Raw genomic sequence first — 23774 nt, 5'->3', positions numbered from 1 at the left:
GTTCATCATGATATTGGCCTATTCTAACAGTTGACCCAATATAGATGAATGAATCAAGCTTATCATAATAAAATCCAAAAGGGAGCGAGCATGTCAACAATGTCGTTCATTAACACACAATGTCAGTCTTACAGTATACAGAGCAACACAGTCATTTATACATACATTTCCGGGGAGGATATATTAATTACAATAGTATTTGACTCTGACAGATTTAAACAGTAACACAAACATGTATCATAATAAATAGATATTTGTAGCATTCTTAATACCCAATACGGATTCACGAATATACTTTATCAAGTGTGGGCAGCATGCTAGATCCATTCAACTTTGATGTTACATTGCTTGATGGATAAAATAACCTCTGTTGGCTGCACAGCACCAAATAACCGATGTTTGAAATCCCTGTGCAGAGAAAGTGCATTTGAAACAGGTGTATCATTCCTTTAATAAAGGCTGATCCAAAATCCCCAAATTGCACTTTTTATTTGTTCAAATATGTTTTATAACTGGACATTCTTCTCATGCCTGTTGTCGTCTCCTCCGTCTGCTTCATCTTAATGTTAAGACGGAGAAAAATGCTTTCAAACCATCATCTACATGGTCAGCCTATTTTAAGACTTAGCAGAAGCAGATCCCTTCTGGACCGGGTCCAGTTATTTTAACAAGCTATTTTTTTTAAAGAGGGTATTTATATTCGTTCCTTCATGTGAACAGGGAGGGCTCCAGCTATTTTGCTCCTGAGCTTATTTATGGATGTGTTCTGGATGGTTGTTTCCACAGAAAACAGTTCCAAATAGGTTCCTGTTGTGGTAGAAGAAAATAAAAGCTCTCGAATGCCGCAAGCGATGATCTAGCAACCTTAACACTTGACACACATGTTGTTTACTCAATAGACCAGCAGACATGCTGTCTCAGCACAGATCTGGAAGGGAGGCTAAATGAGGGGGGCTGTTAGAACTTAACTAAATCAGTGCAAGATTTCAGATTGTTAGTTCACAGAGAGCAACGCCTTCATGGCACGCCGAAGACGCGGGCGGCCATCGCTTGAACGACTGTATATTTGTCAAATCAGCACCAATCGGGGTCAAACAAAGCTAGTTAGATAGCCAATGAGCTGGGCTTTATGGAAGCCATGTATATGTTGTCAAATGTAGCTACTAAACTAATACGACAGCATGCCTTTTCATTTTGGACAACAATTATAAGGATATTCAGAGTTATCAAGTTATGAAAACTGGTTGTTTTGCAAATGCAGAACTTATAATATGGCTACTAATACTTGGAAAGCTAAATCAAAGTCCAAGTATACAGATTTGACGATATTCTTGCTGAAAAATGGAATATGAATGCGAATGTCTCCTTCACGATTTGCCCAAATGTACCTAGGGACTTCACACTAAAAGTCTTGTTGTTCACAAATTTTTCAAGTAATCCATCTGAAACTTTGCACATACACTGCTGCCATCTTGTGGACACCACCGGAATTACAACCAGAGTGATGGCTATAACTACGATCTTTCTCTTGCATTTCAAAGATGGTGGTAGAAAAAGAGAGGTTGCTTTTTTCTTTATATTTCCTTCTACCAGATCTATTGTGTTATATTCTCCTACATTCAATTCACATTTCCACAAACTTCAAAGTGTTTCCTTTCATATGGTACCAAGAATATGCATATCCTTGCTTCAGGGCCTGAGCTATAGGCAGTTAGATTTGGGTATGTCATTTAGGCAAAAATTGAAAAAAAGGGGGCTATCCCTAAGAAGTTGCTTTTCGAGTGCATTCAAAAACTTGACAGTTCACAAAACGGGTTAAACAGATGCATTATCTGAGAGGATAGTCACTTCCGCTGGACTTTAAGCGGTTTTTTCCAACATAATTTGTCAACATATTGTGACGTGGAATCTATATGGAAAACACGTTCATTTTTGGTTGAGATGGAGATGTGAATCCAACATAGCAATAATTAATTTGTAGACAAACTGGAATTAAAGCCAGACTAAGTCAGTGGCTCAGATGGAACTATCCGAAATGAAGATAAATCTCCTTTAAAATGTTGATATTTGGTTGCGTTGTCAACAAAACACAATTCAATATTACTTTTGTAACACAGTAAAACGCCTTAACTTTAGACTATCTTTAAAAAAAACTAATGTAACATTCAAACTTGAAAAGTGAGTAACACATCCATGACCACATTTTGAGGTTACTGTAATCATATAAAGCGTGTATGTGCAAAAAAAGCGTACATAGATCACAGGTCTGTGGAGATCTTCACAACTTCTGTAATAATCTGCACAGAATCTCAAATGGCATTGATCTCTTGCACCCATGTAGTTTTGATGTAATCTCAACTGCCATCCAGGTTATATGGTCCTGCTATTAGATTAAGCACAGTGATTTATCAATAGCTGACATTGTATTCCCATTTGAGCTTTGTTGTGCTTTAAAAATGTTGAAAGCGCAGCGATAAACATTTGGGTGACAACTTTTTTCTATTGGAATTTAATTTGAGTGGGTTAATATAGGTTGTAATCTCATTGACTAACATCTCAACCAAATATTACACACACTGAAATGAGTTCGTGTGGCCAGTGGGGAAAGATTAAATATATAATATTTTAGAAACACACTTTGTGATTAATGCACGTTGCCTTACATAGACATCATGTTGATAAGACATATTCCTCTGTTCCCATTATTAAGACAGGTTATGTCAAATAATAACAGTATCAATACAGTGACCAGAGACATCGTGCAACTCTGAGGAATCCACACACACTCATCACACACCCCAAAAACAGACACCGTATTCAGGCCTGGGCCGTCTCAGCTATAGCGGATGCAACAGATCAGAGGTACCAACAGTAAAAAAAACAGGATCGTTTCCCATGGTGTTTCTCAGCTGCCTGGATTCCACGTCCGCCTCAAACACATCCAGTTGTCAGGTGTGGTTTCCGTTCCGATGTCAGGGAGGAATCTGGGAAACACATTGACATCTGGAGAGTGTCAACGGGAACGCCGCTCATCCTCCTGCTGCAACACCGTTTCTCATCCCTGAGGATGTACCGGAGATCTGGGATGTGTTGCTAACGGTTGTGTTGTTGCCGCGTTGTCATGGCGTCTAAGATGCTGGTGTAGTGTCCACAGACGGTGTTGCAGAGTGGACAGGATCAGCTGCCAAAATCACTTCCTCTCCTCCATTTATTCTCTCCTCTCTCCCTTGTTTTCTATGAGGGCCTCCATTTTGTCTTTTATGTAGGTTTACAAGATATGGGAGTTCAAGGAAGAAACTGTATGTAAAAAGTCCCCATTAAAACCTCCTTATGCTCCTGTTCTTTAAATATGTATCTAATGTGATGATATGGCACACATTCTGAAGACATCAAAGCGAAAAGTGCTCCGCTTAAAAATACTGTTTGTTTGGAAACCTGTGCTTTGCTGTATGCATATTATTTTTATGCATCTAATCTAGTGGCATCTAAGGTTCAGACTGTAGCATTTTGATGATATGTGATGTTTATTTGTATTTTTTAAAGGTTTCAGTCTCTGAGCTTCCTTCCTTCACCTTAGTAAGATAATGGTATCAGGGTCAGCGGTAACATAGGAAGTGAATGATTTGCTTTGGTATGTCCAGTTGAACTACGACCTCCAGAGCTCTGCTACCCAGCATCGCCCTCAGGGTCACTCTGCTCAGCTGCTGCAGACTCAATGGAGTACCTACAGGCAGACAACCACAAAGGTTTATGGGAGATTTAGTCTATCCACAACACTGGGATAGTATTCAAGAGTCAATACACAGTCAGAGATATATGTCCCATTTAGTATATTTAAAGACTGGAGCTTTTGAGCAGGGATATTATGTTGATGTTTGCTTGCATAACCCAACAATAGGACTCAATAAAACATGAGTTGAGCAAATTTTTTAAATTGTATGTCACAATGTCCTTGCACTTCATGAAATAAAGTTTTTATTTTTCCTTACAAGAGGTGTCTATGTCTGATGCCTAGGATACTGTTGCTGTGTGGCTTCTCGCACAGACCTGGTCTCACATTCCACGAGTGGCTCTGTGGCAGAGGAATCTGTCTGGGTCTCATCGTCAGTTACTGACCCGTAACTAAACTGAATGTTATAGTACTAATTGATCAGCTTCAGGGAACATGAGTAGGATAGACATTAACTTGAGGGACAGGACAGATGGACTTAGTCTATGTTCAAAATACTGGAGAAATATCTTTCTGACGTAAGACTGGGTATTGTCAGGGGTTAAAGTAAGCTGGTGTGGTCTGGTATTGCATCCTAAAAAGATAAACATGCTTCTGTAAATAGATATTTATCATAACCACATGTCAGCCACATGAAAAATGGACTTGAAATTGGGTGGCATATTATAGACGCTCCAAAATGTGGCGTAGTTCGAGGAGAACGCTGATATTTTTCCAAGGCAAGGATGGCTGGCAAAGACTGGCGCGCACGGACATCAATTCAGGCTACAAGTAGACACATCAATTCAGGCTACAAGTAGACACATCAATTCAGGCTACAGGTAGACACGTCAATTCAGGCTACAAGTAGACACATCAATTCAGGCTACAGGTAGACACGTCAATTCAGGCTACAGGTAGACACGTCAATTCAGGCTACAGGTAGACACGTCAATTCAGGCTACAAGTAGACACGTCAATTCAGGCTACAAGTAGACACATCAATTCAGGCTACAAGTAGACACATCAATTCAGGCTACAAGTAGACACATCAATTCAGGCTACAAGTAGACACATCAATTCAGGCTACAAGTAGACACATCAATTCAGGCTACAAGTAGACACATCAATTCAGGCTACAAGTAGACACATCAATTCAGGATACAAGTAGACACATCAATTCAGGCTACAAGTAGACACATCAATTCAGGCTACAAGTAGACACATCAATTCAGGCTACAAGTAGACATCAATTCAGGCTACAAGTAGACACATCAATTCAGGCTACAAGTAGACACATCAATTCAGGCTACAGGTAGACACATCAATTCAGGCTACAGGTAGACACATCAATTCAGGCTACAAGTAGACACATCAATTCAGGCTACAAGTAGACACATCAATTCAGGCTACAAGTAGACACATCAATTCAGGCTACAAGTGTAGGCAGAATGACAATCGCAGAACGTCATTAGACTTTCTGGTGTTTTAACAGGTGTTTCTTTCCATTAATCAAATGGTTGGGGCAGAGCACTGTTTGGCTGTTGGAATTCATTTGTGAGTGGACAAACATGCACGTGTAGCCTACATGTTGAAAACATCATGACTGGTTGTGTTCATGCCACATTAAGTTAAATGACAAATCATTATTACTAGAACCACAGAGATCCTATTCAATTAATATGGATTCTACTTTATATGTCATTCTATAATTAGGCCCTTAAAAAAACAGGAAGAAATTAAATCTACCTTGACCTGAGTATTGTGTACCAATTAAGAAGTGTTCAAACAGCTGTTTTTGATGGGTTCAACCACATCAAGTTCTTATTTTTTTATACATTTCTTTTACTTTTCCACTACCTGTAACTTTCTGATCCTGAAAAATTAGCAATGGGCACCACCTACTGGTGACACTGTGACATTGCTTAGAAATCCACAAAAACATACTGGTACAGCACATCTATTGCTTAAAACTGGTAACTGTGGTATAAAAACCTCTCTCACACTGTGACTTAGTTTCATAAAACTTTAAGCAGAGTGCAGCGGGAGAACCGGGTTCGATGGATTCAATGGGCTTCTTATCGTTTTTGCCTTTGGCGTAGATGTTCGCCCCAAACTCCACCAGCATGTCGATCATGTCAACACTCTTCACTTTAGCAGCATGGTGCAGGGCCGTCTTGTGCAGCCGAGCATAATTCACTTTGGCACCTGAGGAAGCAAATGACACACAAAATAGGTTATTACTAAAGGTGCACTCCAGAGTTGAGAACTCAAACCCAGGGTTTTATTCTCTATTCAGGTCTTTATTCATTGTGTTGTTCTTCTTCACAATCAGATAATTAGTTGTTAGAGAGTGTTATTCTCAAAATGCTCACCTGCGTTGAGTAGCGCCTTGACACAGGCCGTGTGGTCGTTGGCACACGCCACGTGCAGTGGGGTCCCATGGTACAGGTCATATGCCTCCAGACTGGCACCTTTAGCGATCATGATCTTCACAACGTCAGCATTACCTGGGACACAAGAACAGACTGTCACAAGTTCTCAAACCATCTTGATGCACGCTCATCCTACACACTTACCCCCCCATGCAAGCTTTGTGTAGGGGTGAGGTGGTCCAGGAAGAGAGAGTGGGGTTCACATTGGCCCCATGCTCCAGCAGCATCCTCACACAGTCAAAGCTCCCAACCGAGCAGGCCTCACACAGAGGGGTGCTACCGTCCGTGTTACGGGCATCCACCTACAAGACAACACAGCCATCATATGTCCTAATTAACTATAAAGAACACATGACTTTCTCTTGATCTTTAACCTGCGTTGAATCTGGGTCCCACCCTTCTATATCTATGACTATATATATCCTTTATTATTTTAATTATTCTATGGCGAACCTCCCTCATTTATTGCCGATATTTCTCTTATCTCTCTCCCTCAACTTAGTGACAGTCTCACCTGTGCTCCAGCATCCAGTAGCAGCCTGACACACTTACGTTGCTGTTATATCATGAACACATGCTTGCTAGCTATGACATGCAGTAACCAAATGGATGCTAGCATACAAAACCGAAATACTTTCATACGCACCTATGTCTCCAAAGAAATACGGTCTGGCAGTTTCAACCTCCATCATCCACATGTGTGCTGTGTTTACATGCGGCACTGACACATCACGTGACTGGTTTGACATGACCTTTGATGAATTTGAGAGCATGCTGGGAGTTGTAGTAGAAATGTTTTGTCAAAATGTTGATATTAATGCAAAAGTAGAGGACTGACATTGTTTGGCTTTATTTTCCCTAACCATGCTAAAACAAGCTTTCATCTCTATAGAATATTAGAACAATTGCAGCAGGTCTTCTTGAAATGTATTTTACAATGTGTTACTGCTTATAACACTGTAATAAATCACATCAATTTGTATGTGTGTCCCACAGTAAACAAAACATATGAAGATGATGAGATGTGTCCCAGCTTAGTATTCAAGCATTCTCCTTTTTCTGATATTCCTTTGGGAATCCATCCACGAGTCAGTTCATAAGGCAGCATCAACACCCCTCACAGAGAATGTAGCTGATGGTACGTTGAGATATGTCCAGTTGACCTACGACCTCCAGAGCTCTGGTACCCAGCAACGTCCTCAGAGTCACTCTGCTAAGTTGCTGCAGACTCAGAGGAGTACCTAGAGATAATCAGACAGCCACAATGACTAACAAAAGTCACATAAGGGAGGGAGAATCACAAATGGAAAATATTATTGCCTCTAGACTTACTTTCATAATACTGTAAGCATTGTTCAGTGGGAGAGCCAGGCTTGGTGTAGTCTATAGGCTTTTTGTTGTCGTTGTCTGTGACATACACGTTGCCTCCAAAGTCCACCAGTAACTCAATCATGTCCACCATCTCTACTCTGGCAGCATGGTGGAGAGCTGTCTCATGGAACTTAGCTGCATTCACCTTGGCACCTGAACAGAAAACACATTCTGTTTACAGTCGATGCTTACATTTCCTCAGGAAAATGTGGCTTTGTGGCAGATTTGTGAATGAAATTCCACAGTGTCCGTCCAGCATAGCAAATATTTGTATGTAAAACATATTCAAAAACACTGTATAGTCATACAGAGCCATTGATATGAATACAGCAGTCGCCTGAGACAATGTTTTCCTCTTTGTCCCCATCCTCACCTGCTTTGAGCAGCACCCTGGCACAGTCCACATGTTCCTTGGCACAGGCAGCATGTAGCGGGGTACCGAACTGGAGATCAAAGGCCTCTAGCAAGGCTCCATGCGCTATCACTAGCCTCACTATATCTGCATTACCTACAGTATAGACAGATACGAAACGGTTTCATTAGATATGAAGTACTCACACATGTCTATACACTTACGGTGCATCCTCCTCACACCCATCCCTTCTCTTGCACTCCTACCTCACTCGCCCTAGTGCTGCCCCTTATCTCCTTACCTCTTCCCTCTCCTTCTGCTTAAAACCTATTCCACCAGTCTCTTATCTCTCCTTGTCCTGCTTAACACCCATTGTACCAGTCTCTTCCCTCCTATCCTGGTCAGTCTTTCCTCACTTGTCCTGTTCTTTCCCTCCTCCAGTCCACCTGACCCTGCCTTACCACCATTTCCCCAGTCATATACCCCCTCATCATTCCCCAATCTTACCCTTTATGCAGGCCTCATGCAGAGGAGAGGCAGTGAGTGCTGTGAGGGAGGGGTTGACTTTGGCTCCATGTTCCAGCAGCATCTTTGCACACTCCAGGCTCCCCGCAGCACAGGCGTTACAGAGAGGAGTGCTGCCATGGATGGTCCTCACGTCCACCTGGGGGAGAGGGGGTAAAGAGGAAGGGATGGAGAGATAGAGTGAGAGGGACCACTACTGCTACACATGCTGTATGTGTATTGGTGCATCCTTCTACCTAATATGAAATGTGTCATTATCTGTCTACAGCTCTATATACACTGCTGAAAAAAATAAAGGGAAGACTTAAACAACACAATGTAACTCCAAGTCAATCACACTTCTGTGAAATCAAACTGTCCACTTCGGAAGCAACACTGATTGACAATAAATTTCACATGCTGTTGTGCAAATGGAATAGACAACAGGTGGAAATTATAGGCAATTAGCAAGACACCCCCAATAAAGGAGTGGTTCTGCAGGTGGTGACCACAGACCACTTCTCAGTTCCTATGCTTCCTGGCTGATGTTTTGGTCACTTTTGAATGCTGGCGGTGCTTTCAATCTAGTGGTAGCATGAGACGGAGTCTACAACCCACACAAGTGGCTCAGGTAGTGCAGCTCATCCAGGATGGCACATCAATGCGAGCTGTGGCAAGAAGGTTTGCTGTGTCTGTCAGCGTAGTGTCCAGAGCATGGAGGCTCTACCAGGAGACAGGCCAGTACATCAGGAGACGTGGAGGAGCCGTAGGAGGGCAACAACCCAGCAGCAGGACCGCTACCTCCGCCTTTGTGCAAGGAGGAGCAGGAGGAGCACTGCCAGAGCCCTGCTAAATGACCTCCAGCAGGCCACAAATGTGCATTTGTTTGCTCAAACGGTCAGAAACAGACTCCATGAGGGTGGTATGAGGGCCCGACGTCCACAGGTGGGGGTTGTGCTTACAGCCCAACACCGTGCAGGACGTTTGTCATTTGCCAGAGAACACCAAGATTGGAAAATTCGCCACTGGCGCCCTGTGCTCTTCACAGATGAAAGCAGGTTCACACTGAGCACATGTGACAGACGTGACAGAGTCTGGAGACGCCGTGGAGAACGTTCTGCTGCCTGCAACATCCTCCAGCATGACCGGTTTGGCGGTGGGTCAGTCATGGTGTGGGGTGGCATTTCTTTGGGGGGCCGCACAGCCCTCCATATGCTCGCCAGAGGTAGCCTGACTGCCAGTAGGTACCGAGATTAGATTCTCAGACCCCTTGTGAGACCATATGCTGGTGCGGTTCGCCCTGGGTTCCTAATGCAAGACAATGCTAGACCTCATGTGGCTGGAGTGTGTCAGCAGTTCCTGCAAGAGGAAGGCATTGATGCTATGGACTGGCCCGCCCGTTCCCCAGACCTGAATCCAATTGAGCACATCTGGGACATGTCTCGCTCCATCCACCAACGCCACGTTGCACCATAGACTGTCCAGGAGTTGGCGGATGCTTTAGTCCAGGTCTGGGAGATCCCTCAGGAGACCATCCACCACCTCATCAGGAGCATGCCCAGGCGTTGTAGGGAGGTCATACAGGCACGTGGAGGCCACACACACTACTGAGCCTCATTTTGACTTGTTTTAAGGACATTACATCAAAGTTTGATCAGCCTGTAGTGTGGTTTTCCACTTTAATTTAGAGTGTGACTCCAAATCCAGACCTCCATGTGTTGATAAATTTGATTTCCATTGATCATTTTTGTGTGATTTTGTTGTCAGCACATTCAACTATGTAAAGAAAAAATTATTTAATAAGAACATTTCATTCATTCAGATCTAGGATGTGTTATTTTAGTGTTCCCTTTATTTTTTTGAGCAGTGTATTTAGCCCTACTGTAGCTGCCTCACCTGAGCCCCTGCATCTAGTAGCAGTCGAACACAGTTTGGATGTCCCTGGATGCAGGCATCATGGAGCGGGGTGATGTTGTCTACTGTCACCATGTTTACAGATGCTCCACCCTCAATCAGCTGTTTCACTTGAAGGGCCCTGCCTAAGGACGCGGCCTCATGCAACGCGGTTCGGTCTGCCCAAAACCCTAGTAGGAAAGGGAGAGGCTCTGGCTCAAACACGACCTGCTGCGTATTTACGCATTGGTCGCGTAATTATGCGTTAATCCAAAAAACATTTTTGGGCAGTGGATAAAAGCGAACATATTTACATTCACCACCTTTCCGTCCATAATTGGAATGTATGTAGTTCAGATTGAAAAGTTGATAGCCAGTTTGCCCAAATCAAACACTCACCAATATCTCCAAAGTTCGAACGCCGTGCCGCTGTCATTTCCATTATTGCAGGATTTTCCATTGGGAAATATTCGCGTGACAGATAAACAAAATCAACATGAGTGCACTGTGTTTATTTTTGTTGAAACAGCGTCCATGTGACTATATTTATGACAGGGAAGCAGCAGAGACTTCTGGGAGTTGGAGTTCTAAGTGTGATGATGACTTAAGTACGTATTTGCTCACCATGTTATAAGAGCTTTTTGATTTTGTAGACATGCCGTGTTAACAGTGCATTTTACCATTACACTAACGGTTACACATAGGTTGCCATATTAATATCAATCAGCCAACACAGACATTCAGCAAATCCAGAGTAATTTTTGCACTTCATTAAAGGATGGTCTTTGTCAAACGAATCAGACTGTAATGGTCTGTTTTTAGTCCTGCATCAACGAATAACAAACGGTCCTCTTCAGTGCAGAGTTCATAAATGCTCCAGCAGACAGTTTAGGTTGATGATATCTTAAAATAGTATGAAAGAGTTAGTTTCAAAGGCAAAAGCTCCCAATACTGAAATGACCACAAAAGCCCATCAGACAGCAATACTCCGATTCACTACTGAATAAGAACAAATACTTTTTTTTCCCACAAGTAAATTTTTACTTTGCAGTACAGAAATCATTTGAGCACCATCTTTTTGTATTATTATATATATTTTACATTGATGACATTTAAACAGGGCCCTTGTCATATCAATACTGCCATAGTAGACATTTGGTCATTTTAAAGCAATTAGTCAACTTCACCACAAATGCCCAACCTGCTTCAGTCTGTTCATTTTTAATAGAATACTTTTCTTTCCTTTCCTAAGACATTATGGTTTCTCAAGCTGCAAACAGGTCCAGGTAGTTGGCCTTCTTGCTGGACTATACTTGCTCGTTCAGTGGCTTGGCCTAGGTACAGTAAGATGCCTTGCCCGGGGATGGCGACTAGAGGCTGGAGATGAGCCACTAGGACAAGGAGGCTGATAAATGAAAACAAAAAAACAACAACGCCCCCCAATCACAATCGATGGAGTATTTATATTAGCTGGTCACGGAAACAATTAAAAGCTTCCTCTCTCACACATGGTTATCGGTGGTCAAATGAAGCTTTGCTGGCCAAACCCTTTTTTGGTTATGGCCTATAGGAATAGTGCTTCATTATAACTGGAACAAGCCAAGCCACTCACTTACCTCCCTCACAACAAAAACACCTGACAAGAAAAATACAACTGATCTGATCACATTTCATGATTCATTTCCCCAATACACTTATGCGTTTACATGTTTGCATTATTTATTTTTTAGTTTTTGGACAAAATAAATTTGACCCTCCCACACTGTGGTACTGTTTTCTTTTGATTGATCAAGTGATTTGGCATATGTGGACTAAACGCCCTCATCCAGGAGAGAAAATCATCAGTTACATTATGAAAAAGAATGTAGGGCGTATGTATACCAATGTTCAGTGCAACAGCTCTCTGAAAGTGATTATAAAATGCTTAACTCCCACCTGGCCCCCTTTTCCAGCGATGCTATATTGTGACTTCATATATAGTGTGAACTTCCATAACGGGCAAAACATACACTTGGATCATCAGCCAGCCCATTTATCTATATTTGTATGGTTTTCCTTATTTTTGAAAGATTTCAGTGGTCGGCAGCAAACATCTGATATTCACGAGTGTTGCAGACTCTCTTGTTTCTCTACTGGTCAGCTGCGTCACCGAAGATGTCGTTCTTCTTGCGCTCCATCTCTGCAAAGTCAAATTCTATACCCGTCATCCTCTTGTAGATGTCCTTGATGTCGTCGCAGGTGGTCTCGAAGTGGGTGGTAGCATCGTAGGTACGGGACATGAAGATCTACGCCAACAATAAGAAAACAATTGATGGTTAAACACAGGCAAACAATAATTGTATTTTTGTTAACACAAGGTCACTGGATTTGACTGGGTTAAGAAGAAACAAACAGAAGTAATGGACCCACCTGGCTTTCAGCACCCATGTCAGTTGGTGCGTACTGGTCACTGATGCTCACAAACCTGCAGAGAGAAATGACAAAGTCAACATGACCGTAGCAAAGACTAGTGGGAGACATCCAACAACAGTTTAGTGATGAGGCTCGTACTTCTGCTCGACAGGCTCCAGCAGGTCCATGGCTGGTTTGACCTCCATCTCAGGGTTGTCCGTCTCCACTGTGGTGCTGACGATGGCCACATACTTCCCCTGTGCTGCCACATTATGAGTATAGGAGATCATGCACACGTAGATATCTGCAAAAAAAAATAATTAAAAAAAAAAACATTTAAAAAGAGATCAGCAAATTCAATATTTCACTCCTTGTCAGAGTTGGGTGCGATTTGGGGCAGTGATATGGTTACGTCCATACCACCCTTCAAATATGAATTTGATTCACCATCTCACCCTCAGCGGGGTCAGGGAAAACAGTTTTCAGGGATACAGTATCGTTAACCTAGCTTCCTTTTCCCCTTAAAATCAGATGTGGGGATCCCCCCTCAGGCATTTCTTCTACATGATGTTAGAATCATCTTAGTCTTAAGTAGAGTACTTCAAGACTTTTGGGTAGTGGAGTGTGAAGATGGTCTCATGTTCAATATATACATCTCATGCATTGTTTCCATAGGGGCCTTGCGTGGTGACCACTTCCTGCAGCAGGGCTCACCGTGCTTCCTGTTGACCTGGTTCTGGGGGATGATGATCTGACAGGAGTTTGCGTCGCTGGTGTTCTTGATGGGGTGGCTCATGATGCAGATGACCCGGATCACCTGACCGACCTTGGTGCTGCGGTCCATTAGATAGCTGGGATCGCAGATCAGCTGCTTACAGCGGGCGATCTGGGGGGGTTAAATATTAGCCTTAAGATTACACATGCCTTCCTCTAGTCCTCAGAGTACGGCCTCTATATAAGCCGGGGAGAAATAACATGATTCTTACCTCTCCCTCAGACTTGACTCCCACTACTTTTCCATCCTCCATGACGATCTCCTCAATGGGCTTGTTCAGCATGTAGGTTCCTCCATAGATAGCACTTAGTCTACAGGAAGGAGATAGGGAACGAGAGGGAGAGATTTTAACTAGAAGCACACGGTTCAGAAATCTATTGTATACTTTCAAGAAATAGCACACTTTGAAAAGACCCATCTAAATTGAAACAGTCCGACAGAAAAACAAGAATAACCATTGGGCATTCTGCTGAAAATTGTATTTGGATTCAAATGAGTCTAATCTTAATTTGCATAGTGAAATTCAACAAGCCAAAACACATAAAACAAAGGCAGCAAGCCTGAAAATGATAGAGGTCAGAGTTGAGGTGAGCCTTACCTGGCGAACCCTTGGGGCAGCTCCCCCAGGCCGTAGAGGGGGTAGAGGTACGGACTCTTGCCATATCTGGCGAGAGACTCACTGTACAGCTTGATCCTGTTTAGCGAGTCCATGCAAGGCAGGTCCAGGTACCTGAGAGAGGTGGGAGAGACAAGTATGAATACAGTGCTTTCTTTGAATATATAACAAAGTTTCTTGAAAGACTGGAAAATAGAATGACCATCCTTGACACCCTGTGCTTGTGAGGCTACCATGTCATCTAAACGGTATATAATAACGGTGACATTCCAGGTCAGCTTTTACACAGTCTCAGAATAATGCTATATCCTGAAATCTGATAATCAACGTAGTGCAACTGCAAATAGGATGACCTGGAACTCTTCATGCTTTTTAGTTGACCCAAAAATGGCCGAACACCTTCCATCTCTGGCTCGGCCAATAAGAAGATGCAGGTGACTCACTCGTCTGTCCGGTAGAGGGCGAGGGAGTGTCCTGTGAAGTCGATGACGTCCTGACCCAGGTCAAACTTCTTGAACACGTCCCTCATCGTCGTCTTGTTGGGGTCCACGCCCTCCATGGTCTTGGGGTCGTTTTCGTCAAAGTTGGCCACGAAAACCAGGAACTTTCTGAAGCGCCGTTTTTCAAACAGCCCCATCAGACCTGTAAGGGAGAGAGTTGTGCTATTCAGGGGTAGCTAATTATCTACATGATTGAGAGCTGAAAAGCAAGACAATGTAGAACCAGGAAGAGGTCATTTGTGAGGAGCTGGGATGACAGTAAGACATTTTGACGTATGACTGCTGTAAGCCGGATGGGTACTAGACTTGATTAAAAGTTAACTCTGCATACAGTAAACCTGAGCTTATCGGACATCAAAACTACGAAACCCAACCTCCTCTATTTCCCATAGTCCCCCTGTACCACTCACTCGATGCCAGGGCCTCGGTCTCGGTGGAGGGCACTTTGTAGATGCTGCCCTTCTTGTAGACAAAGCTGCCTTCAATCACCTTGAAGTCCAGGTAGCGCGTCACCTGTGTGATCAGCAGCATGCGGACCAACTGACCTGCACAGGTGAGACAGACAAATCAGTGTTACCTTTCCCAGGCAGGTTAGGAGAATACAGTTCAATCCAATTCAAATCACTTTTACATATACAGCTTCATTCATCTTCAAACTGAAAGTGCTCTCTGTTGCCTCATCCTGTCAATCACATCCAATCATTGCTAGGCAACAGGATCAGTCGCACAGTCAAATACGGCCACGACACAACTACTGAATATTCCAGAATCACATTTTAGGTATTCATCCCTTCTTTGCCGCTGAGACCAAGGATGAATTGTTATATCTAAGGTCCTGAGTTTTTCCTGGTCTTGTGACATGGTCAGGAAAACTCCTGGCCCTAGTTAATGCAATACATAATAAAAAGTGGTGATTAGTGTATACCGTTGGCCATGAGGAACTTCGGGATGAGGTCCACATTCCAGTCCCTGCCTTTTCCCATGGACTCCGGTGGGGCGCCTGGGAGACTGAAGCGTTTATACAGCTAAAAGAGAGAAAATATTTTGCCATTTTGTTGAAGCAGCAATTAAGCCTAGAGGAATACAACAGAGTGCATATGTGTCACCCATTTTTAAGGATATTAAGATTAGTATGACTAGTTCCTTGTTCTCTTCCTCATGTCTCATTATTCGGATTCATACGGTTACAAACATTGCTAGGAAATGGGTGAGTAGGCATCCTGCCTGTTATCTTGTGTAAGAGAATGGTGCAGTCTTTTTTACGTCATGTGTGGCCTGTTAAGGTTGGTCTTAGGGGTCAGCGCCTCAGAGGTCAAGCAGTAGAGGTCAGCGGTTGACTTACATCCTCCAGGGGAGTGATGGAGGCACTCTCTGCTCCGTAGTAGGAGTTCCGGTCCATGTGCAGGACCTTCTTCCCCTTCACCGACATGATCCCTGACAGGATGCATTCCTATTGGACGAGAAACAGGAAGGAGAGGGGTTTGAGCATCAGAAATCACTTACACCTGGATAGTGGCCAAAATCGCACAGGACAAACATTTGGAATGTTAATTGAATCCTTAATATTGATTTTCATGTTTGAGATTATATTGTTGTATGAATATTGCTCGTATCAGTATTTCCAGATACGATAGTTTCATAATGGCAGATGCAGTCACGGTCTCATTACGGCAGAAAATGCACTAAAAGCCTCAGATTTCAAACAGCCAAGGTTCAACTAGACAAGGAAACACTTGAGGCTTTGTCGCAGAATGTAGTCAAAGTAATGAATGTGGTCCCTGTCTGGTTTGGCCTCGTCTTTTCAAGCTCTGATCTGATAACTGACTGACCCATGCTTCCCCTCTGCTAGCTGTGTGTGTACTTAAAATTGATTAACACTGATTATATAGTGTAAGCAATCATTTAGCCTAATAAGCAGGAATTCCATAAAAAGATTGATATGACACAACAGACAAACATTAAATCCACTCATGAATCTTCTGGGAGAGTAGACTTAAGGCTGTGACTGAAGATGGCCTCTGGTGTGTGTGCGCGTTTGCCACTTTTGATAAGAGGGCAGTGGAGGAGAGAGAGGGGCGTGGGTGGGACCAATTCAGTAAGATCTCCAGCCTGGTTAACAGTAGGGAAGGATTCCAGAATCTAGAACGCAGAACTCTATTTAACATTCTCTGTCATTCTGGAGTAGAGGCAGTCTGTAGTGGCAGTGTGACCACAAAATAAAGGGTTTCAGCAATGACCGCTAAAGCAGGGAGCTATGCAGAGGGGGGAGTATGTTTGAGTGTCCAATTCAACATTTACATTTACATTTAAGTCATTTAGCAGACGCTCTTATCCAGAGCGATTCAACTCACGCTCCGTTTAAAAGATGGAATTTAGGCTAGATCAGACAACCAAGCTGCCGATCAGCAGCTTTCTGTTTCTCCCTTTGCAGTACTAGGCTGCAATTCGAGTTCCTCTGTCAAGGCAATAGTTTCCCAAATTGAGTCAAGAATCACGGGCTGCCTGGTACGGCATTCCCGGCCGGCCAGAGGAAAACGTACGTGGGTGACTGACTCTGGAATTCCCACAGTTTTTCAAAGGCTTTAAGATTACGGCAGCTGGTTTGTAGAAGCAGCAAACCACTCTGCATCATGTGGTTCCGTGGACTTTATTCCAAAAAAAAGTTCAACCGAAATGCCTCCCGATTCAGAACACTGCTGATAGAGGGATAGCTTCTGCCTACATATTGAATCCGCAATATTTGATCTTACTGTAACAAATCACCCTTGATAAGACCTTTGAATGACTCAGATTGAATATAATGGGGGGGAAAAAAAGGTGACAGGTTGTGTTTGAGAGGCATATTTTATAGGCTACATTGTGTTGACAATGACTAATGACAAACACAGGACACCACAGCACAGTGTAATGATTCCACACTCCTGGTGTACACTGCTGCCAGGTCCTACAGAATGCCTTATGTCACAGGAAGTGACACTGCACTGGTGTTGCTATTGCTTTAGTTTCCATCTCCCTAGAGTCATCCCCATTCAGATCAGGAAAACTTAGGACAGGGCTCCTCCGGTGTACAAAAAAAGCACCCTGCCCTGCTGTTACCATCATCGCGGGGATACAGTGCCCCTGCCCCAAGCTAGCCCTAACCAACCCCTCATCTGGGGCTGGGCAAGTTTAAAGTAAGGACAGTAACATTTCCTCACCACTGCATTTTCAGACCACGGGCCTTAACGTTAGACAAATAGGGACTTTTACTGAGCTACATTTTTTTTTTTTAAAGCACTGACCAGTCAGGTCTCTCAGGGAATGAAAAATCAATGTCCACTCTCAGAGAGAAGCCTTGATGTCACTCAACGTGAGAATAAAGTGACGCAGGACTGCCTGTGCTAAACATCCGCAGCGGAAGCATGTGCTCATCTCACTGTCTACCACAAGCACATGAGGAATGTCTGTTTCATAAAAGGAATCTTAGAAAAAGGTTCAGGTAATGCCTTTGATGTTCCATCCATAATGACCAAATTAGCATTTTAGTACCAATTATTACCAAGTATTTACAGATGTATTTATTTTGTGGGAAAAGGGAACCATAAAACATGCCTTGAGGATTTCTGATGAGAGGAAAATACCTCAGCAAATGTCTAAGCAGTTCATATTTCCCTATTCATTTAGGAAGACAATCAATTTGGTTGTGTGGTGTAAATTGTCCTTGTTTCTCATCACAGTTCTGTAAATCCATTAAATACACATGGAGGGTGGCAGGTAGCCAAGTGGTTAGAGTGTTGGGCCAGTAAGGGGAAAAGTTGCTGTTTGGATTACCCGAGCCCCCCAAGGTGAAAAACCTGTCGATGTGTCAAGGCAGTTAAGCCCAATTTGCTCCAGGGGCGCCGTTCTACTATGGTTGACACTGTTAAACGACACATTTCACTATCCGGGGTGTGACAAAACATTTTTACGGTGCTGTAACTTCCTGAATAATATATGGCAGTAAATGGATGCCTCCCAGACACAATTTTGAGTGGCATGGGACTCAGGCAGCCCTGCTGTCTGTAGGCTCTGACATTCTGCTGAGGGAAGCCTAGTCATCACAACCTCAGGCTGAAAGAGAGATCGAAGAGACCAACCCTCAATTCAGGAAGGAAGAGTCAAACAAGCAACAAAACACTTTGAAGTGAGGGGGGAAACGTCACAGTTAATCTTTAACACAGCGGCCCTATAAAAAGCAGGTGGATTTTTATGATGGGACTGACTGAGGCCCACTCTGAAGACGGTAAAGTGTTGGGCGGCTCTCTGAAGTTCAAAAGGCCACTGTGTGTGTCACGCTGGGAACAAGAGTGACTGTGTGCCAGTGCCACCCTGGCTGACATTTCCCCACAACTCCTTCATGTGTGGCTCCAAAAGGTTGGGATCCAATATCTGGACTGCAAGTAGAGTGCATCTGTAATGTCATTGCACACTCTCAGGATCCACACACATTACTAGAACCATCACATCATCTTCCCTAGCTCTAATTGAATGACGCTCAAGGTTGTTAACTAAATCTAATGCCCCCATGTTTCATCTACTACTGCGGCCCTCTATCCTTTTATCAGGAAAAGGGTTAGCTTGGCCTGGACTCAAATTACATCACATGAATTACATCACATGACAACCAAAAGTATCAAGTGGTGGTGTAAAACAGGGGCTACAATATTGATGACCATGCCCTCCTGACCCTCAGCCTTTTAGTAAGGGGACAGATGGACTGCAAGCTGCAGAGGAAGAATACATACAATAAAAGCATATCCCAGAACAGTCGGTTCTCCTTTCCCCACCATGTCTTTCTCCACTACAAAGAGGAACCACATAGACCACAATCAATGTGAGATGCTTAAATAAATGACAAACAGAACTGGATACTTGTGTTGGGTTATGAGAATATGAAACATACTTATTCAGGTCACTGAGGGAGAGAGGGTAATGTATAATGTTTACATTATGTTAGAATATGTTATTGTTAGCCATCAGGGATCCTATGGGAGGGATCCTCTGGGAGGAGAAGAGACAGTCTGGTACCAGTCACCATGAAAGCTGTGAGTTGGGGAGGAGTGAGCACTTTGGGCCAGAGGTTAGATCAGATGGAGGAAGAACAGATATCACTAAGGTTCTGGCTAGCAACAGATACATTGGCTGTTCAGATGTATAGGGGGAGACTTAACATAGGAGAAAGGGTTAAATATCAGTGCTTGTGTGAACATGTTTTTGTCTGTTTAGCGGTTCGATATTTTGGGAAGAATAAACTTGGTTTAAGCCTTCATAGTGTCAGTGAAGTTCTTACTCTGATAATTAGAACCTAACACTTGCTAGGTTTGACCAGCCTCAGCTGGACCAATGCTCATATCATACCATTCTGTCATATTATATGGCGCCAGTTAGGTCTACGTGATGCCTCAGAGCTCTCGTACAACGGTCTTTCTGGATTTTGCAGAACTTAAACTTACCCTGTACTCTCAGTTCCTTGGTGACTGAACCACAAGCATCTGCAGTCTAAAACAACACAGGAGTCACCAACCCAAAAGCCAACACTCTTAGCCAGACTGCCTACCCCATACCACTAACAAACCAAATGCATTCGACTGCCATATCCTGTTGGAGTGGACTACACAGGATTCTGAACGCTTTCACAAGATTCCTGGATGGAATATGTTATGTAATTAGTTTTGTAAACATGGAATGTGAAAGTCAGTGTGACTGACAGCAAAGGAACTAGCTGGACCTTTATCAGTGAAAGTATTGCTTTCAAACCTTGGCAATGGATTGTTTCATATGAAACAGTATGATTTTGTCTTCTTGTGTGTGTTCTACTGCTGAACTGTTATTTTTAACAAAACACTCCCCCACGTGAGTCAGACATGCAAGACAGACAGGAAACTGTCAATAGATAATCTGAGTGAGGCCTCAGAGTACAGAAAATACTATCACAAGTCTTTCCTGTCATGCATCAACCAAGTGTTTTACGACTGAGTAAAGCAGTGGCAACAACATATTGGTCATTTTTGGTTCTCTCAATGTTGGCTACTTAGCTGGCTAGTGGACACAAAGTAATTAGCTAGTACTGCTGAATCAACTTGAGAAAATAGCTAACACAAATCAGGGTTTCCCAAACTCGGTCCTTGGGCTCCCCCTTGGTGCACATTTGGTTTTTGCTATGATTACTTGAGTCAGCTGTGTAGTGCAAGGGCAGGCCAGAGTTTGGGAAACGCTGAGCTAAGTAACATTAGCTAGCTCATTCGGGTCTGGTGGATTATGGTTCAGAAATTGCAGATGTGGCTGTTGTTCACTACCCATTCATTTTACAAACACTGAATTAGCTAGCTATTTATACTGAACAAAAATATAAAATGCAACATGAGTGTTAGTCCCATATTTCATGAGCTGAAATAAAAGATCCCAGAAATGTTCCATAAAAAGCTTGTCATATTTTGAGCACATCCCTTTTAGTGAGCATTTCTCCTTTCCCAAGATAATCCATTCACCTGACAGGTGTGGCATATCAAGAAGCTGATTAAACAGCATGATCATTACACAGGTGCACCTTGTGTTGGGGACAATAAAAGGCCATAAAAATGTGCAGTTGTCACATAAACCTTGAGACATTGTGGCATTGTGTTGAGGGAGCGTACTATTGGCATGCTGACTGCAGGAATGTCCACCAGAACTGTTGCAAGATCATTTTTCTACCCTAAGCCACGGCCACCACAGATCTTCCACATCCGGCTTCTTCACCTGCGGGGTTGTCCAAGACCAGCCACCCGTACAACTGATAAAACTAGGGGTTTGCTCAACCAAAGAATTTCAGCACTAACTGTCAGAATCCATCTCAGGGAAGCTCATCTGCGTGCTCGTTGTCTTGACCTGACTGCAGTTTGGCTTCGGCGGGCAAATGCTCACCTTCGAATTGCTACTGGCACGCTGGAGAAGTGTGCTCTTCACGGATGAATCCCGGTGTCAACTGTACCGGGCAGACGTCAGACAGCGTGTATGACGTCGTGTGGGTGCGCGGTTTGCTGATGTCAACATTGTGAACAGAGTGTCCCATGATGGCGGTGGGGTTATGGTAGGCAGGCATAAGCTACAGCCTATGAACACTATTTAATTTTATCAATGGCAATTTGAGTGCACAACGATACTGTGACGAGATCCTGAGGCGCATTTTTGTGTCCTTCATCCCCCGCCATCACCTCATGTTTCAGCACAATGCACAGTCGCATTTGCAAGGATCTGTACACAATTCCTGGAAGCTGAAAATGTCCCAGTTTTTCCATGGCCTGCATACTCGCCAGACATCTCTCCCATTGAGCATGTTGGGGATGCTCTGGGTCGATGTGTAGGACATGTTCCAGTTGCCGCCAAGATTCAAAAATTTTGCGCAGCCATTGAAGAGTGGGACAGCTTTCCACAGGCCACAATTAACATGTGTCACGCTGCATGAGGCAAATGGTGGTCAAACTAACAGATGCATATCTGTGCTCCCGGTCATGTGAAATCAATAGATTAGGGCCTAATTTATTTATTTCAATTGACTGATTTCCTATATAAACTATAACTCAGTAAAATCTTTGAAAATATTGCGTTTATATTTCTGTTCAGTGTACTAACCAACCCATCATAGGTACACCAGTTAGATTAGCTAACTAGTTACACGTTAGCTAGCTAAACTGATACTCGCGGGGAGAATCTCCTCCCCAAAACAAACCCATTGCCTGTTAAAGAGAAATCCAAGCACTCATGAATAAAGCTTCATCCCATGGTGATGGTAACGTTACATAAATTGGTATCCAACTCAAAAATTACACTAGCTTTGTATCACACTCAACATGAGCACAGGCACACTTTTTCAAACTAAAAATGACAATACACTAACAAACTGGGACACGTTAGCTGAAACAAAGCTGTCATCAGCTACAGTAGCGAGCCAGTTATCATGCTAGCCATTAGCTACCAATGCCAGCTAGATTTTCAATTTGATTGATAATAAACAGCATGCATGAATATGAGACTGAGGCACCACCTTAAAATGACAAACGTATTAGTAGTTACCTAGCTAACTACCGAACGTTAAATTCATTGACAAAAGTATTTGTGGATGCAAACATTGACAGACGTGACCACTGACAGTAGTTAGCTAGCTAGCTTATTAGGCCCAGCCGATAGTTGAACTACGCTAGCTAGCGGGGTAGCAAAACTCGACTAAGTGGAATTGAAGGAACATATTCCCTCTGAGCATCGCTAAGATTAGTCAAGGAACGAACTGGCATGGTACAATTATTCTCACCGTCAGTCCGGTACCCAGCACGATAACGTCGTATTCTTCATTCATTTTCCCAGTAATTTTCTCCTCTTTTCCTGAATAGTGGCCCGAAGAAAATGGAGATCTGCAAAACTGGAGACGAAAGGGGCTGCGGTTCAACGTCAAGTGATTCTGCTTCACTTTAGGGGAGGAGCCTATAGTCTTCTGTCAGAAACGGGAACATTTCTCCAATTGCTGAGTATTGATAATGAATCGATTATGTATTTATCAATGGACATTTCCCTTAATATATTTTTCATAAGAATCGTGATTTTATTAATCTTGTCATTTGTAAAAGTCTACTGTAGCTACCGTACTCCACAACCTGAGCATTTATTTTGTCGGAAGTGTCCTCTTTGTGACATTGTCCTTAGCCACATTATACGGAGTATGTATGTTCTCTCCCGTGTGTGTGTGTGCTATGCATAGATCACCTTAGTTCACTAAGTTAGTCTTTCCTGGATCGCTGGATCCAGTCCACGTTGCATCCTCAGTTTGCTTTGGTGAGTCAGTAGGTCAGGTGACAAACCCACACAATCATAACAACATATACTCCCCTAATCCTTTATTTAATCCTTCATATTCCATGCTGCCACGTGGTATTATGTATGACAACATATGCAGTGCCTTCAGAAAATATTCACACTCCTTAACTTTTCCCACATTTTGTTGTGTTGCAGCCTGAATTTAAAGTGGATTAAATGTATACTAAATTTACACACTACCGAACATTTCACTAATTAATCAAAATAAAACAATTAAATGTCTTGAGTCAATAAGTATTCAACCCCTTTGTTATGGCAAGTCTAAATGATTTCAGGAGTAAAAATGCCCTGAACAAGTCACATAATGAGTTGCAAGGACTCACTCTGTGTGCAATAATAGTGTTTAACAAGATTTTTGAATGA

At 43.0% G+C, this 23774-nt stretch overlaps 2 protein-coding genes and 1 pseudogene across 2 annotated transcripts; all 3 read right to left on the bottom strand.

Annotated features, from left to right (window-relative positions):
- Positions 1–3958: 3958 nt before the first annotated feature.
- On the bottom strand, positions 3959–6893 carry LOC124013566 (annotated as a pseudogene).
- An 85-nt stretch (positions 6894–6978) lies between these two features.
- LOC124014200 (ankyrin repeat and SOCS box protein 13-like) lies at positions 6979–11143 on the bottom strand. The gene is made up of 6 exons (XM_046328961.1): positions 10664–11143; positions 10268–10455; positions 8375–8531; positions 7889–8023; positions 7477–7668; positions 6979–7385 (listed from the first exon to the last, which is right to left on the bottom strand). Exons 1-6 carry the CDS (start codon positions 10722–10724, stop codon positions 7252–7254), a joined length of 867 nt encoding a protein of 288 aa, XP_046184917.1. The 5' UTR covers positions 10725–11143; the 3' UTR covers positions 6979–7251.
- A 138-nt stretch (positions 11144–11281) lies between these two features.
- LOC124014199 (rab GDP dissociation inhibitor beta-like) lies at positions 11282–23009 on the bottom strand. The gene is made up of 11 exons (XM_046328960.1): positions 22852–23009; positions 15889–15996; positions 15472–15571; positions 14957–15091; positions 14490–14688; positions 14029–14160; positions 13642–13741; positions 13370–13541; positions 12815–12959; positions 12674–12728; positions 11282–12549 (listed from the first exon to the last, which is right to left on the bottom strand). Exons 1-11 carry the CDS (start codon positions 22894–22896, stop codon positions 12394–12396), a joined length of 1347 nt encoding a protein of 448 aa, XP_046184916.1. The 5' UTR covers positions 22897–23009; the 3' UTR covers positions 11282–12393.
- Positions 23010–23774: the final 765 nt, after the last annotated feature.

Source organism: Oncorhynchus gorbuscha, linkage group LG25 (assembly GCF_021184085.1).
Source record: "Oncorhynchus gorbuscha isolate QuinsamMale2020 ecotype Even-year linkage group LG25, OgorEven_v1.0, whole genome shotgun sequence".
NCBI classification, from domain to species: Eukaryota; Metazoa; Chordata; class Actinopteri; order Salmoniformes; family Salmonidae; genus Oncorhynchus; species Oncorhynchus gorbuscha.
This window is presented reverse-complemented; position numbering and strand designations above follow the sequence as displayed.

What these genes read in the sequence shown, in the direction of transcription:
- LOC124014199 (XM_046328960.1), bottom strand. Translation starts at nt 22,896, where the DNA reads ATGAATGAAGAATACGACGTTATCGTGCTGGGTACCGGACTGACG. An exon ending in GAGTCAAGTCTGAGGGAGAG is followed by an intron (nt 13,542 to 13,641) that starts GTAAGAATCATG and finishes TAACCCCCCCAG; the next exon opens with ATCGCCCGCTGTAAGCAGCT. An exon ending in CTGGAGCCTGTCGAGCAGAA is followed by an intron (nt 12,729 to 12,814) that starts GTACGAGCCTCA and finishes TTCTCTCTGCAG; the next exon opens with GTTTGTGAGCATCAGTGACC.
- LOC124014200 (XM_046328961.1), bottom strand. Translation starts at nt 10,724, where the DNA reads ATGGAAAATCCTGCAATAATGGAAATGACAGCGGCACGGCGTTCGAAC. An exon ending in TACTAGATGCAGGGGCTCAG is followed by an intron (nt 8,532 to 10,267) that starts GTGAGGCAGCTA and finishes CCTCTCCCCCAG; the next exon opens with GTGGACGTGAGGACCATCCA. An exon ending in GCATGAGGCCTGCATAAAGG is followed by an intron (nt 8,024 to 8,374) that starts GTAAGATTGGGG and finishes TCTATACTGTAG; the next exon opens with GTAATGCAGATATAGTGAGG.